At 43.6% G+C, this 16,284-nt stretch overlaps 1 protein-coding gene across 1 annotated transcript in view; it reads left to right on the plus strand.

The window, feature by feature from the left end:
• The window catches only part of LOC308076152 (myosin-9-like), a 29,181-nt gene that overhangs the window by 8,918 nt on the left and 3,979 nt on the right, over positions 1-16,284 (plus strand). The window contains exons 8-37 of the mRNA XM_080416276.1: positions 799-891; positions 992-1,055; positions 1,168-1,266; positions 1,704-1,847; positions 2,353-2,448; positions 2,556-2,632; positions 3,155-3,349; positions 3,945-4,118; positions 4,408-4,581; positions 4,687-4,801; positions 5,926-6,116; positions 6,422-6,543; positions 6,749-6,818; positions 6,984-7,144; positions 7,569-7,677; positions 7,860-7,991; positions 8,168-8,374; positions 8,612-8,749; positions 8,963-9,086; positions 9,343-9,514; positions 9,944-10,156; positions 10,489-10,633; positions 10,803-11,009; positions 11,117-11,221; positions 11,356-11,508; positions 12,410-12,658; positions 13,207-13,419; positions 13,787-13,999; positions 14,209-14,370; positions 14,459-14,587. Of these exons, the coding sequence (XP_080272402.1) occupies positions 799-891; positions 992-1,055; positions 1,168-1,266; positions 1,704-1,847; positions 2,353-2,448; positions 2,556-2,632; positions 3,155-3,349; positions 3,945-4,118; positions 4,408-4,581; positions 4,687-4,801; positions 5,926-6,116; positions 6,422-6,543; positions 6,749-6,818; positions 6,984-7,144; positions 7,569-7,677; positions 7,860-7,991; positions 8,168-8,374; positions 8,612-8,749; positions 8,963-9,086; positions 9,343-9,514; positions 9,944-10,156; positions 10,489-10,633; positions 10,803-11,009; positions 11,117-11,221; positions 11,356-11,508; positions 12,410-12,658; positions 13,207-13,419; positions 13,787-13,999; positions 14,209-14,370; positions 14,459-14,587 (4,446 nt within the window). The remainder of the gene's footprint in view (positions 1-798; positions 892-991; positions 1,056-1,167; positions 1,267-1,703; positions 1,848-2,352; positions 2,449-2,555; positions 2,633-3,154; positions 3,350-3,944; positions 4,119-4,407; positions 4,582-4,686; positions 4,802-5,925; positions 6,117-6,421; positions 6,544-6,748; positions 6,819-6,983; positions 7,145-7,568; positions 7,678-7,859; positions 7,992-8,167; positions 8,375-8,611; positions 8,750-8,962; positions 9,087-9,342; positions 9,515-9,943; positions 10,157-10,488; positions 10,634-10,802; positions 11,010-11,116; positions 11,222-11,355; positions 11,509-12,409; positions 12,659-13,206; positions 13,420-13,786; positions 14,000-14,208; positions 14,371-14,458; positions 14,588-16,284) is intronic.

The raw sequence follows: 16,284 nt of genomic DNA on the forward strand, positions 1-16,284 counted from the left end.
GTACTTTTATTTTTTTTATTTTTTTATTTTTTACTAACATGGTAAAGTTTAGAATTTTGGCCACAGTGTTACTTAATTTTTAAAAGGACAGCTCTCCCTGAATGGGAAGGAGCTGGAATGTGTTCCAAAGAGAGAATGACACGCCTTCTCACAATGGCTGTCTCCCCTCTGGGCATTAAAATACCTTGTGACACACCAGAGCAGTTTAGGGGTAACTCTATCCTAGGTTTGTCAGAAACACTGAATTGGCCCTCGTGTGTGTGCCTAGTTTAAGGCTGTATGTGGTCAGAGGATCCCACTCCACCCATGAGCTTTTGTTTCCTCCGATCCAGTCAGTCTTTGTTGTAAAACTAGTATCTGCTGTACCTTGTGTGGGGTGTTGCAATACACTCCTGCATCTCCTTGGGGAAGCTCCGCTAACTTGTATGTGCTTCGCTGAGTTCTTGTGTGCCTGCATGGGCAAGGATGGTCTGACTTGGGTTTGTTCTTGACTGGGCTTGTTTTTCAATTTGTGTTTGGTGTTGGAATGTGCAAGATTTAACATTTGGTTTGTCTGTGTGTGTGGGACTGATGTGAAGGGGAAATGATAACGTTTCTAGAGGCTATGCTTTTAGACTGTGCAGTGATAAAGCAGAGCCTTTGTAAGTCCAATATGTCCTGAATGCGCTCTGGTGTGTGTGGGGGGGTGTGTGTGTGTGTGTGTGTGTGTGTATGTGTGGCTAAGCTACAACTGAATAGAAGTGATTGCATTATGCATCAAGGACTTATTAATTGATTTGTATGACTGTTCTCTTCCAGGGGGAACTGGAGAAACAACTGCTGCAGGCTAACCCTATCCTGGAGGCCTTTGGCAATGCAAAGACGGTCAAGAATGATAACTCCTCCCGATTTGTAAGAACTGCTATAAATCTATTATACAGCCAATAAAAAATGTGATTCTAGTTCTGCTGCTTACTTCAACATTTTTCTGTATGAAATGTTTCTCTTATAGGGAAAATTCATCAGGATCAACTTCGATGTCAATGGATACATTGTTGGAGCTAACATTGAAACTTGTATCCTTTTCAAATATTGTAATATTTTGACAATTTTCAACATTTTAATATATATTGTTGTGTGGCTGTATTTGCTCTGAAAATGGTCTGTCCTTGACAAGCGTGCCCTCAGATCTGCTGGAGAAGTCCAGAGCCATCAGGCAGGCTAAAGAAGAGAGGGCCTTCCATGTCTTCTACTACATGATGAGTGGATGTGGGGACAAGATGCGATGTAAGTGCCACGGATTTTCTTTTTTTTACAGATCATGAATCGTTATCCTACTGAATAAATTGGACATCGCTGAGTTGCGAGGATTGTGCTGTTGTTGCGTGACATTGGTAATAGAGTAAGACCTGTGCTGTCAAGAGGCAAGGCATTTCTACTGTATAGTGGGGCTGGGCAGCCCTGAGAAATGGAGCTTCCTGTTTCCCAAGTCAGTCACAACATGATTGTTTTGAAAGCTGTCTCGTGGTGCACTGGACTGGTAGCTGACTGGCTAGTGCATGAACCGTATAATGGCAAAGTCCCCACTCTAATTCCAGCAGGAGACCTGCTCCGTTTCCTGTGTCTCTACTGTATTATCTACAGTACAGCACATCTAAACAGGAAAAGGTCATCTATATTTTCAATCAGTAACATACTCTTCTTCCTAATTTCTCTCTGTGTAGCTGAGTTGTGCCTTGAGGACTACAGCAAGTACCGCTTCCTGTCCAATGGGAACGTCACCATCCCCGGTCAACAGGACAAGGACCTGTTCAATGAAACCATGGATGCCTTCAAGATCATGAGCATCCCTGAAGAGGAAAGACTAGGTAGATCTACTGTACCTCCACTGACCGTCTGGCATTGCTTTTATGGCCAATATGTAAATGGGAAGAGAAAAGCAGTAGTTCATAATTGCATATCTTGTGCTGTGGCTCTAATGGCAAAACAACCAGGTTCTGGTATAAAACGGCATGGTGTCACTGTTCAGAGTGTTGAAATTCACCATTCGTAGGGGATGGTACCCTGGACCTGGGTATCACAAGCTTGCCAGACAATAAATTGGATTATGCGTTTATGAGGATAACGCAGGGGGCGTTCCCCATATGCGAGACACCAAAACAAATATTTGAAGGGGAACGACAGCATTTACAGTTTTGTTTCTGTGCTTAACCAGTGTTAATTTTTTATCAAGACCACGTCTTACCCTAAAAGAAAATCTTGCATTAAAAAGGAGTTGGATGTAAAAATGTTGTGCAAGTTGCCTCCTAGTTCTTTGACCTCTTTACCAGAAGACACTGAGCCATTGTAACAGTTTAATTGTTTGTCTGTCAGGCCTGCTGAAGGTAGTGTCGGCTGTTCTGCATCTTGGAAATATAAGCTTCAAGAAGGAACGTCACTCCGATCAGGCATCCATGCCTGATGACACGGGTACACACAATACATTACTATCTTTACACACCCACTCTGCCTTGTTAGATGTTCCTCATTCTTCTGTTTTCTAAATTTAAACAATCTTCTTTTATGTTTCTCCACAGCTGCCCAGAAAGTGTGCCATCTGCTGGGTATGAATGTGACCGACTTCACACGGGCAATCTTATCCCCCAGAATCAAGGTGGGTATGGGAAGGTGCGATTGATTAGCTTGCCAGCTAATGATCCAAGTTCATTGGGGTTTTATTTGGTCACATACTGTGCATATATGTACTGTATGTGACATGCATGCACATAATTGCATAATTCACTTTGTTATATACCAAGCGCATTGTGCTCCATTTATGTTTGTGGGCCCCCCCGATCTCTTGTCATATCCTGGCAGTGGGGACCATATTAGAAATGATTGCTGTTGTAATCTGATGTTCATTTAGAAACCCAAAATGAATCGATCAGATTGTGTAAACCTAATATTAATGTGCAGTTATGCTGCATTCACACTGGCAGATACAAAGCTACACAGCATATTTGAGCATATTTGTAGCTTTGTATCTGAAGTTGAAACCAGCTCAACTTTTTTACACATGTCATGTCGCTAGCTTCCATTTGAAAATGAATTGTAGCCTGCATCTTTGTCGTTGCCAGTGTGAACGCAGCATTAGAGATGTGACTGATGTATGAGCCCCTCATTTCACATCATGTAGGTGGGCAGGGACTATGTGCAGAAAGCCCAGACCCAGGAGCAGGCAGAGTTTGCTGTGGAGGCCCTGGCCAAAGCCTCCTATGAAAGGATGTTCCGCTGGCTGGTCATGAGGATCAACAAAGCCCTGGACAAGACCAAGAGACAGGGGGCTTCCTTTATTGGCATCCTTGACATTGCTGGGTTCGAGATCTTTGAGGTAAGGGACCTGCCCTTCCACCATAGTAAGGGGACTTGCGCGTAGCTTTGTCATTATAGACCTGACTCATTGTTAATATTTGATTGATTCTAGAAGGATAAACTTGGATCATAAGTCTAAACATCAATGTGGAAGTAGTGGCAGTGTCAGTAATTCTGACAATGTGACTAAATATATTTTTGGGGTTATTTTATGCTTTATTTTAGATCAGTCAGTGTAGAAAGACGGGGCAGATAGAGAAGACATGTGAGGTCCTCAATGAAACCACCCATCGTGATGGGTGGTCCGTTTGCCTTAGGACCACCTTTTTAGTCTGCCATTCTAGTGTGTCAAACTTCCAAAACGTCAATTGTGCTGCTGATAAACGTAGGCTTTGCCACCCTCAGAATGTTACACTAGTAACACTAGTAGCCGCTCTCTTTGACCTTTGTGACTATTTGCTATGTAATGGTATTATAAGCTATGTAATGGTATTATAATCTTATGTTAAATTCTAATGGTATTATAATCTTATGTTAAATTCTAGACAAATGACAGCTGACAAATGAGTCTCTCTGACCATCTCTCTCACCATCTCTCTCTTTCATGTTTGCAGCTGAACTCCTTTGAGCAACTGTGCATTAACTACACCAATGAGAAGCTGCAGCAGCTCTTCAACCACACCATGTTCATCCTGGAACAGGAGGAGTACCAGAGGGAGGGCATCGAGTGGAGCTTCATCGACTTCGGCCTCGACCTGCAGCCCTGCATCGACCTCATAGAGAAGCATGTAAGATGTCTTCCACAAATGTGATTAAGCCTCATACAGTACTTGAGTAAGATGTCGTCATTCCACCCTCCCTCCAGCTTGGAATGAAGAATGCTACAATGAGTGTTTTCATTGCGTTATCTTCTCTTTGGTCTCTCTGATAATGGAGCTGGGTAGCTGCCAGTGACTAATGACTGATTCAAACGAGTTGAAGCATGCATGATCTATTAGTCAGACTGTGTTTTATTAAAAGTTGATTTCTGCTGACGGACTAGTCATTCCATGTGCTTTGTTCTTCCTCGCTCTTCAGTCTGGTCCTCCAGGTATCTTGGCTCTGCTGGATGAAGAGTGCTGGTTCCCCAAGGCCACAGACAGGAGCTTTGTGGACAAGGTGGTTCAGGAGCAGGGTTCAAACTCCAAGTTCCAAAAGCCCAAGAAACTCAAGGATGATGCTGATTTCTGCATTATGCACTACGCTGGAAAGGTCATTATATGCATTTAGGAAACATTAAAAAAGATGACTTGTATCAGATCAATTAACTTACTTTGGAGATTATTATGTTGTATTTATTGCTGTCCTCTTGTGCAGGTGGACTACAAGGCTGATGAGTGGCTGATGAAAAACATGGATCCTTTGAATGAGTGTGTGGCCACTTTGCTCAACCAGTCTACAGACAAATTTATTGCTGATCTGTGGAGAGATGGTAAGTGGAGCGCACTTATGAAATCAAATTAAACCCAAAATATTGGAGGAAAAAAATAGTGCAGCATGACTTGATCACAATTGAATGTTGAACAAAGCTATGCAATACATTGGCTTAAAAATATTCTGTATTTAATAATTAGCCAAATGCCAAAAGAAATTGCCAATTGCCACAAACACTGCTTGATGAGTTGCATGTGTTTTGTCTATTCTTAGTCTATAATGTTTTAGTAGGTTACCTTCAAAATAATGATTCAGTCAATCACACTGTGATGTACAAGAGTCTTCCCTTTTTGTGTTGAGTGACCACAGGTTTACAGAAGTTATAAGTGCTGTCAGTACAACTAAATGTTGTAGTGTGAGGCCCCCTTGTGTTGTGCCAACAAACCTGCAGTCAAGATGGTGGTCAATTCAAGCTGTTTGACATAATAATTCAACTACTTAAAGCTGCAATCATAACTTATTTATAATGAATAAAACTATTTTAACCAATCCATCTGGTAGAGTATCCTAACCTACTATTACTATACGAAGTTCAAGTGGTGGCAGGTGTGCAGACATGGCCATATATGGACTGGATGGACTGGACATGCTTAACGTCAGCGCAAATTGGCATTTATGCCCATATACTGCATGGACTGGGCTGATAACTGTGTGCCAATTGGCATATGACATGCCCATATAGGGAATAGACTGGGATGACGCAGCCCAAATATGGATATGCCCAATATCGCTGCAAATCTGTACATGCATGTCCATATGTGGAGATAAATGCGCATGGAGAATGGAGATTATGCCCATATATGGAGATCCTGCTGTTGGCACAAATCGATATTGTTAGGCAATGGTTTTATGCCCATACATGGAGATCCAATTTGTCAGCGCAAATGTGAGCTTGGGCTCATGTGTTGCACGGCAACAAGTTGTGAGCTTGTAGATCTGCCATGTTTGCTGTTTTTGAAAAGATTTGAATAAAAAAATAACTACAACATTTAACACACCTATAAACTCAATGCCCAAAATGGGATGCCAATGGGATGCCAAGTTGAAAGTATTTAATCGAGAGAAAATCGTTGAGGCTGCACTCTGATTCTTGCTTCTTGTCGTCTCTCCCGCTCTGCACAGTGGACCGTATCGTTGGCCTGGACAAGGTAGCAGGAATGTCGGACTCGATGCACGGTGCCTTCAAGACCCGCAAGGGCATGTTCCGTACTGTTGGCCAACTGTACAAAGAGCAGCTGGGTAACCTCATGTCCACACTCAGGAACACTAACCCCAACTTTGTCCGCTGCATCATCCCCAACCACGAGAAGAAGGTAAAGATGCTTTGCAAGTGCAAAATAATACACAAACAATGTTGCAACAACATTAATGCATATTTAAATGCAGCTACCTGTTAGTGTGATGACCCCATTATTAGAATGTCTTCAAATCTGTCTGGAGTTCTGTTGCATGTCCATCACCTCCTCTGTCTATTTTCGCTTTATTTAAAAAGGAAAGTGCATAACACCCTTAGAACAGTACTGTATAGCAATTTTGGATTACTGGACTATATTCAATGGTTAGTTGCAACGTTATATTAAATGTGTGGAATGGCCCTCTGAACACTTGTCTCCCTCAGGCTGGTAAACTGGAGCCCCACCTGGTCCTGGACCAGCTGAGGTGTAATGGCGTTCTAGAGGGGATCCGCATCTGCAGACAGGGGTTCCCCAACCGCATAGTCTTCCAGGAGTTCAGACAGAGGTAATCTGGTTTCTAAATTTTTTCTTTTTTTCTTTAAAATTTCGATTCACCCTTAAATAAGTTAATAACACCTGTAAATGAGAGTGATTAGCATCCCAACCTGTATGAAGATTTATGGACTTTGTTTTCCCCTTGATTACCCTAAATTCACTATTTAAGGAGTAGGAGCTGCTGAAGTAAATATGTTTGTCTTCCCCTATTTCAGGTACGAAATCCTCACCCCCAATTCCATTCCCAAAGGTTTCATGGATGGCAAGCAGGCCTGTGTACTTATGGTAAGTCAGAAAAAATTCACCGCCCATACGAAAGTTTTTTTTTAAAGTTTGTGTGCGCACACACACACACACACACACACACACATACATACACACCTTCCCCTTTTCCCAGACTGCAGATTTCTCCACAGTAAGACACACAATTTTCTATTCTGTCTGTTGTAGGTCAAAGCCCTGGAGCTGGACCCCAATCTGTTCCGCGTTGGTCAGAGTAAAGTGTTCTTCAGAGCTGGTGTTCTGGCCCATCTGGAGGAAGAGAGGGACGTGAAGATCACTGACGTCATCATTAGCTTCCAGGCCTGGTGCAGAGGATACGTTGCCCGCAAGTATGGAGGATTCATATAGTTGGTCCATATAATCATCATAACCAGGGCAGGAATTTCATGAAGCCCATGGCCGCCTTTGCCCCTCAAAAACATTGCACCCGAGGCCACAGTGGCCTTGATGCCCTGCCCACAGTGCCCCAGCTGATTGTACTATTTTCTCATCTACCCCCTTTTTGTCAATATATTTTCTTAGACGCCAGTGTCTTTTTTTTAAATTCTGAATTCTTAACTCTCCACTCCCATCCTCAAATAGTCCAGTGACTCTGATCAGGCTTGGGCTGAGTGTGTATGAAGTTTTGACACAGTAGTTTCTATACATACCAATACATTTTTTGAAATAAACAAAAAATATAACTGGCATCATGGTTTTTACAAATATTTTATTATTATGGCAAATATAAATACAGTATTTTGTTTTTCTCAGGGCCTTTGCCAAGAGGCAGCAGCAGCTGACTGCAATGAGGGTGATCCAGAGAAACTGTGCCGCCTACCTCAAACTCAGGAACTGGCAGTGGTGGAGGCTCTTCACCAAGGTACAGATGGACACACCATATGCTCTGTTATGGCTCTTGTAGGGTATCCTAGAACCTGCCATATCCTGAAACGCTCGTGAAGTTCTGTGATTTTTGCCTTGTTTACGTTTCTATTATAATCAGAGACATAAGCTCACACAATAATATGTATTGGCTGTGGTCCTTGAACGTGTTTCTTCCAGGTGAAGCCGCTCCTGCAGGTCACCAGGCAGGAGGAGGACATGATTGCCAAAGAAGAGGAGCTGATGAAGATCAAGGATAGACAAGTTCAAGCTGAACAGCTCGTCAAGGAGTATGAGACCAAGCAGCAGCAGGTCTGGTTTAGTCTCATCATAAATAGCGGTTTAATAATGATCTAATGTAGTGTAGGTTCCCAACTGACCCAAGGTCAATGTACCAAAATAAAGGGCTTTACTCTTTAAGTGTATCCGATATGATGCAGCTCTGTGATTATCCATTCACTCTCAATTTGATCCTTCCTTCTTGCCAGATGAACTCTGAGAAGCTGGCCCTCCAGGAGCAACTCCAGGCAGAGACGGAGCTTTGTGCGGAGGCAGAGGAGATGAGAGCCCGTCTGGCTACCCGGAAAACGGAGCTGGAGGACATCCTGCATGACCTGGAGTCTCGTGTGGAAGAAGAGGAAGAGAGAGTCACCCAGTTGCAGACGGAGAGGAAGAAGATGCAGACGAACATCACGGTTAGTTGGATCTATGAGAAAGTTGTATGTCCCTAATTAAACTTCGTCATTAACAGCGTGGTGATTTTCTTTTGCACCTTGGACTGAAGAATACGTTTTGGGCTGAACTTGTAACTTGAATGAGTCCTAAAGATGGAAATGTAGATCCCTCACCAATTCCTTTCAAGAATTCTGAGATCATTAAGACGATGGTCTAATTTTGTAGGTAAATATGACTTTCTCTCTTTCTCCATTCAGGACTTGGAGCAGCAGTTGGATGAAGAGGAAGGAGCTAGACAAAAGCTTCAGCTGGAGAAGGTCACCATGGATGCCAAGATGAAGAAGATAGAGGAGGATGTGATGGTCCTGGATGACCAGAACAACAAGCTCAACAAGGTCAGTAGAACAGCTCTCTGTTCACTTAAACATAGCAGTCATTAGCATTTGGGAATTTTAAGATACTGTATGTAACTCACCCAATATATTCCAAAATGTGATGTTTTGTAAGGATGGGGGTAAACTCATATTTAGCATTGGCAAATATATGTTTTATTGGCTTGTGTGATTTAAGACTATAGTAGCATGACTTTTTCCCTTTTGTGTGCTCAGGAAAAGAAACAGCTGGAGGAGAGGATCTCCGAGTTCACCTCCAACTTGACCGAGGAGGAGGAGAAGTCGAAGAGCTTGCAAAAACTCAAGAACAAACATGAAGCCATGATTACTGATATAGAGGGTTGGTGTTTGTTCTACTTAGTTTTATTTCTTCTCACTTTTACCCTGTGTAAAGCATTTTTCCCTTTTATTTGTCCCACATCCTTTGGGCAAAAGAAAAGACACTGCTGAAGTACATTTGACCCTGTGTCCTATACCCTCTTCTATTTACTTCATGCCACCTGAAATTTCTCTTTCAATACCCAAATGAAAAGGGAAAGGTGCAAGGGAAACTGACATAATCCTGGTCCTCTTCCCTGTACTTTTATCTCACTCAGAACGTCTAAGAAAAGAAGAAAAGCAGCGTCAAGAGTTGGAGAAGAACCGTCGTAAGCTGGAGGGAGATTCCTCCGAGCTCCTGGACCAGATGGCTGACCTGCAGGCCCAGATTGCTGAGCTCAAAGCCCAGCTGGCCAAGAAGGAAGAGGAGCTGCTTGCTGCATTGGCCAGGTCAGGACCCATGCACATGCACATGCACAGATGTTCTGAAGGACAGTTTCTGAATTTGGAAAAATAAAGGGTGCTCCAGGATGAGTTTTCAAAGCGGGGTTAACAGTTTAATATAATGCATGGACAAATGCAAGTAGACTTATTGGCTGATATGTTTGTACATATCTGGGTGATCTTATATAGTGTTGGGTGGATCAGATGTTCTGCATCCACCACACTTACAGGTGAAGCACTATATAAAGTCTGACGTTAATATGGATGACGGGTGAAGCACTACAGTATATAAAGTCTGACGTTAATCTGGATGAAATGTGTGACAAGTTGTGCTTCTACTTTTCAAATGTGATGTGTAAATATCTGCCTTCTTCCTTAGTTTTTGCCATGAACTTATACCGATATCTCCTCACCTTTTTATCATCTCGCTCCCAGGACTGAGGAAGAAGCAGCAGCCAAGAACACTGCCCAGAAGAATATCAGGGAGCTCGAAGCCCAAATCTCTGAACTCCAGGAAGATCTCGAGCTGGAGAGACAGGCCCGCTCCAAGGCAGAGAAACATCGCAGGGACCTGGGAGAGGAACTGGAGGCCCTCAAAACTGAGCTGGAAGATACTCTGGACTCTACTGCAGCACAACAGGAGCTTAGGTAACCGTGTGTTTTGCGACGCGAGTAAAGTTGGGTTCTACATGACAGCAGGCAATGTTTGACTCAATTAAACAACTTCATAATGATTCTTTTCTTTCAGTCTTAGTGTTGCATCTGCACTTCCTACTCATTTACTATTTGGATAGCTGTTCTGTACTTCCTATTCATTTAAAGTACTATTTAGATGTTGGTGATGTTATTTAGATTGTTGGTTGGCCCTTTTACTTTGTATGTATAAGGCCAGCCAACAACATTTACAATTTGAAGACTTCAAGGATATATTTTTTTAAAGTTACTGTTTTCTCATTCGATCACTCATTCCTCTCCTCCAGGAGCAAGCGTGAGACGGAGGTGGCCCACCTTAAGAAGAACCAGGAGGAAGAGGCCAAGGTCCATGAAGGGCAGATGGCTGACATGAGACACAAACACAACCAGGCTTTTGATGAGCTTAATGAACAGCTGGAGCAAGCCAAGAGGGTACGAAACGTGGAACACAAATTTAGGTTTTGGAGAAGCAGTCAAAGTTTAATTTTTTTTTCTAACTGCATTTTGTCATAAGCTAGCTCAGGATCATAACGTGTATTTAATATCCGTTCCAAGCTAATACCTGACAAACGCAATCAATCTGCATTTGTGTACCCAACAGAACAAAGTGTCAGTGGAGAAGACCAAACAGGCGCTGGAGAGTGAATGGAATGAGCTTCAGATCGAGTTGAAGACTCTGACCACGGGGAAGGCAGATTCGGAGCACCGCAGGAAGAAGGCCGAAGCTCAGTTAACGGAGCTGCAGGTCAAACATGGAGAGGGCGAGCGTCAGAAAAATGAGCTGGCTGACAAAGTGTCAAAGATGCAGGTATGCATGGGCTTGCGCTCTGGTGTTTGGTTTTGGCACAGGATGGCTCTTGACACGTTCTTGTAGTTGTATTGACTCAATATGTTCTGTCTTCTGTCCGTGTGAAGTCGGAGTTGGAAAATGTGAACAGCCTCCTGAGTGAATCCGAGGGCAAGAGCATTAAAGCGAACAAGGACTTCTCTTCTGCAGAGTCTCAGCTGCAGGATGCACAGGTATACAATCACAGCATATGCACATACATACATACACTGCACATGGGCAAATCCTTTATTCGACTAGTCATTTAACATCCACGCATGCACACGCTCGTGTTCCTGACCAAACCGGTTTCTCTTCCTCGTTCCAGGAGCTGCTCCAGGAGGAGACCCGCCAGAAGCTCTCCCTCTCTACCCGCCTGAGGCAGATGGAAGATGAGCAGAACAACCTGAGGGAGATGCTGGAGGAAGAGGAAGAGAGCAAAAAGAACGTAGAGAAGCAAGTCTACACTCTCCAATCCCAGGTCAGTAAACTGGCCCAGTCTCTCGCCAGTTATCACTTAAAATATTTTCCATGCAGAATTCCTCAAAACTAGTTTATAATTGTTCCTTTTTCTTTCTGTTGATGTTATTTCATATTGCAATTAGAGGTTAACTAGACCCTACCCAGCGCGTTCCGTCGTGGCGCCCCCCCCTCCTCCCCCCCGCGGGTCTCGTCGCGGCACCCCCCGCGGTGACTCCCCCGCACGGGCAACTCCCGCCGCGGAACCCGCGGTCCCGTTGCAAACACAGAGACACACACAGAGACACACACAGAGACACACACAGAGACAGAGACAGACACAGTGTGTGTGGGAGCGGAAAGTAGTGAATGGGGCTCGGTGTTGCCATGTTCGCCTATTGTAAGCGGTTTAGGGGCAATTGTTGCTTGTAGGGCTCGCGTCGTTTGGCGTTGTTTTCATAGACCTTGCTGCTTGTTTCTCGCCCGAAACCTTGCAACGTTATCTCCCATTGTTTGACACAAACGCTAATAATACGCTGAGATTTGATGAAATTGAGAAACGGGCTTCACAGTTAAGTTCAGATGGTAATGGTCAATGGCTGTGTGCAAATTCAGAGCAATTGCTCCAGTCACTGAGGAGAACCGCTCGGCTTTCCATGACACCACGCACTACACCACGCACTACAGAGGTTTGTCAAATTATAAGAGGATATCATATGAACTGACCACGAATTGTGGCTGTTCCAGTTATTCTTTATTCTTCAAAGTGACACTTTTACTGTCAAGCTTTGCCCATAACGTTCTTAATATCTTTCACTTTCCTTTTGATCTTGGTGTGTGTTCTCTGTTGTCATATAGCCTGGATTCTCACACCTTTAAAAAAAATCTTTTTCCCAAATCTACCTCTAACCTTTCCTCACCAGCTGGCGGAGATGAAGAAGAAGGTGGAGCAGGAGGCATCATCCCTGGAAGGAGCAGAGGAGAGCCGCAAGCGTGTCCAGCGGGAGATGGACGGTGTTAGTCAACAGCTGGAAGAGAAGGGTGCAGCCTATGACAAGCTGGACAAGACCAAGACCCGCTTACAGCAGGAACTGGACGACCTTGTGTTGGACCAGGATCACCTCAGGCAGATCGTATCCAACCTGGAGAAGAAGCAGAGGAAGTTTGACCAGGTATAAATGATCATTTTTGTAGGCCAACCTGGAAGATTCTTCCGCCATGGGTTCCTGTGGCAGATTTTCGGTGGAAGTTTTGCATTTGATTATGGATAGATAAGGGTAATAAGCTCTGCAGTTAGATAATGTCGACATTTAAAAAAAATATGATTTTTCTTTAAACGATACACCCACCATTTATATAAACAAAAGCTTCAAACCAACAGTTGAGAGAGAAACGGGTGTTGTAGAATTTATATAAACAAAAGCTTCAAACCAACAGTTGAGAGAGAAACGGGTGTTGTAGAATGAAATGTGAGGCGAACCACAGACATAAAGCTGACTTATTGAATTTCTGCCATGAGATTTCCACTAGGTGTCAGATATTCCAACTCGCTGTTTCAGAAAGCTAATCCAGGTGTATTGTTCATACTCTAGCTAGGAAATCATTTAAAAGTGGGATGATACAGACCTCTTATCCCTTCATTCAGTACAACTAAATGTGGACTCTACATACTGTACGCTCTCCCCACTTAAACTTAACCTTCCGGTTGTCTCCTATCTAGATGCTGGCTGAGGAGAAGAACATTTCCACACAGTATGCAGAGGAGCGTGACCGGGCTGAAGCTGAGGCCAGGGAGAAGGAAACGCATGCGCTTACACTGGCCCGCGAGTTGGAAACCATGACGGACGTGAAGACTGAGCTGGACCGCACAAACAAGATGCTCAGGGCTGAAATGGACGACCTGGTCTCCTCTAAGGATGATGTTGGCAAGAGTGTAAGCAGTAATTGCATCCATGTATTGCTAATGGCCAACAGTCAAAAAGAAAATGATGAGAGTGGTATTTCTATATGTTTTACACGTTTGAGAAAACATGTTTCCATCCTGCAGGGTAGAGATGACAGATTTACCATTTAGTCTAGAGCATAAGGAAAGCCCTTAAACATTAGCATTAAAGAGAAAGTCGCCATTGAAGACATAACATTCCAAACTAACAGTTGGTCACTGAAAGTTGTGAATCCCCATATGTAGCTTACAAAATGTATATATGGGGGGGAATCGTTAGATTAATTATTTACCCCATGCCTAATACTTAAAATAAATATATTAAAACAATATTGCACTGATCTTTTCCCTGCCACAGGTCCATGAGCTGGAGAGGGCAAAGCGTGGCATGGAGCAGCAACTGGAAGAGATGAGGGTCCAGCTTGAAGAGCTAGAAGATGAGCTGCAGACGACTGAGGACGCCAAGCTGCGTCTGGAGGTCAACATGCAGGCCATGAAGGCCCAGTTCGACAGGGACCTGCTGGCCAGAGATGAACAGGGCGAGGAGAGGAGGAAACAGCTGGTCAAACAGGTACACGTCATTCCAAAATGTCTTGACACACAATGTAACTTTCCACTTTTTCTTACAGACGTTCTCTAGGTTTCACTATGGTTAGAGCTTGAAAGATGTGCTCTCTTTTACACTCAAAGAGATGTTACAGTAAACGACTACACCAAAGAGATTGACTTGAGGATGATTGACTTGTTAATAACAGAAATGCCCTTGCCTGTCTCCTCCAGGTACGTGAGATGGAGTTGGAGCTGGAGGATGAACGCAGGCAGCGCTCTCAGGCTTGCTCCCTCAAGAAGAAGCTGGAGGCGGACCTTGCAGAGCTGGAGGCCCACATAGACTCTGCCAACAAGGGCCGTGATGAGGCCCTCAAGCAGCTGAAGAGACTTCAGGTAAAATAACACCATCCAGTGTGCAAACTTGACTATTGGAAAGCCAATGGACGGTTCATGTGTAACTCCAGTACCTCCCTCTCTGCAGGCTCAGATGAAAGAGCAGCTGAGAGAGCTGGAGGAATTGCGCATTTCCAGAGACGAGGCTCTCAACGAGGCCAAGGACAACGAGAGGAAGGTCAAGGCCATGGAGGCTGATGCCATGCAGCTCCAGGAGGTACATAAAATAAATATACGTACATAGATTATACCGTCTCATAACTTCTTGACATCCTTAATGTCCACATTCACTGCTGTGAAATGTAAAGACATCATCTTATACTGCTGTCCTTAAAGGGATTCTAGGCAACTTCAGAGATCAAAAAAAGAAAAAAACTGTTGTCAAACACCACCCCCCCCCCACCCCCACCCCCCCTCCTCCTCATCAGCAGTTCGTTTCCCCGACCACCATGGGGTGACGCAGGGGGGACTTCTGAACGGGCCATGCCGAAAATAGGTTGCTTTATTCGTATACAATGCGTGTCACTGCCCGCCCCTGCCGGTTCTCTGAATTTAAAAAAAAAAATAGGCTCTGTCATGATTACTTGACCACATTTATGAAGTTAAACAACTAAATTCTATCCAAACGATATCTTAACACATCCACCGCCAAGGGCTAATCTCATAATGTACTCACCAGTGCCAAGGTTTTATTGTTGTTTTTTGTTTTTTTCAGGTCGCCATAGGCCCCGTTAAAATCCTTTAGATTGCCCGTCCACTGTTTGTAAACAACGTGCACATGTCCTTGTGTCTACTCGTCGAGACCGCGTGTCAAACGGAGCCGCCATGTTTGAGTTCTGACCGTTTATGTTAACATGGGAAATGCGAGGATGAAAAACTACATAGGTTTACAGGGCTTTTTGTGTACGACTTAGAATGGAGGCCGACGGGAAACAAAAAACGGGATCGCACTTCCGGTCGACTTCGGGTGGTGTTACACTGAAAATGGTCCCCCTAGAAAATTGAAAAAAAAAAAAAATATCGAAAAAAAGGAAAAAGCACCACAGCCCGTAGGCTACGGGATCGGCGCTTAACCGTTGGATTTAACGGCCCGTAGAACTACGGGCCCGGCGGTCAATGTGTTAAAAGTAAATTCCGTGCCTCAAAAAAGAAGTTTGAGCGTTTTAAAACCGAAACCAAAAATAGCGCATAGAGAAGATGGCTGCCGCTCGTTTTTGCTCGGGTGCACTCAGGCTGGACTCGGTTCCATTCGGTTTCACTTGAACTCACCACCTGATTGGCCGGACGCGCACAGACGTGCACATGCGTGCGTTTCATTTACGTCCCGGACAGAGCTGGATACCCCGATGTCAAAACATAAATAGTAGGGAAAATACGGATTTCAGAAAGAGGACTGTTTCAATGCAGGAAAACACCCCAGCATCATTATATAGTGGCTGATAGAGGGGGAAATGCTATATATATATATATATATATATATATATATATATATATATATATATATATATATATATATATATATATATATATATATATATTAAAAAAAAATACTTTTAAATTTAGGCTTAAAGTTACCTAGAATCCCTTTAAGCCTCGTTTTTGACCCAAAGCCTGATTTATGCTTCGGAGACGAGGTGGACCTCAATGTTTTTCAGTTAAATACATTATTTTTGTTAGAGATGCTAACAATACGTGAGGGTCTGTCTAAACCAAGAATGACTATAAAGATAATGGTGTGGGCAGCATCCACAGACATTGAAGAACGATAACGGTATGTGTTGAATGTGACATCCTGTAAATTTTGATTATTCACCAAATTGCTCTGAAAGTTTTCCCAACGATATTGTTCTCCACTGTCATTATAATTAGTGGTATGGATGGACTCTGTCATCCACTTGAGTTGCAATGATTTTT

The sequence above is a fragment of the Gymnoscopelus braueri genome (assembly GCF_963280865.1).
Source record: "Gymnoscopelus braueri genome assembly, chromosome: 2".
Taxonomy (NCBI): domain Eukaryota; kingdom Metazoa; phylum Chordata; class Actinopteri; order Myctophiformes; family Myctophidae; genus Gymnoscopelus; species Gymnoscopelus braueri.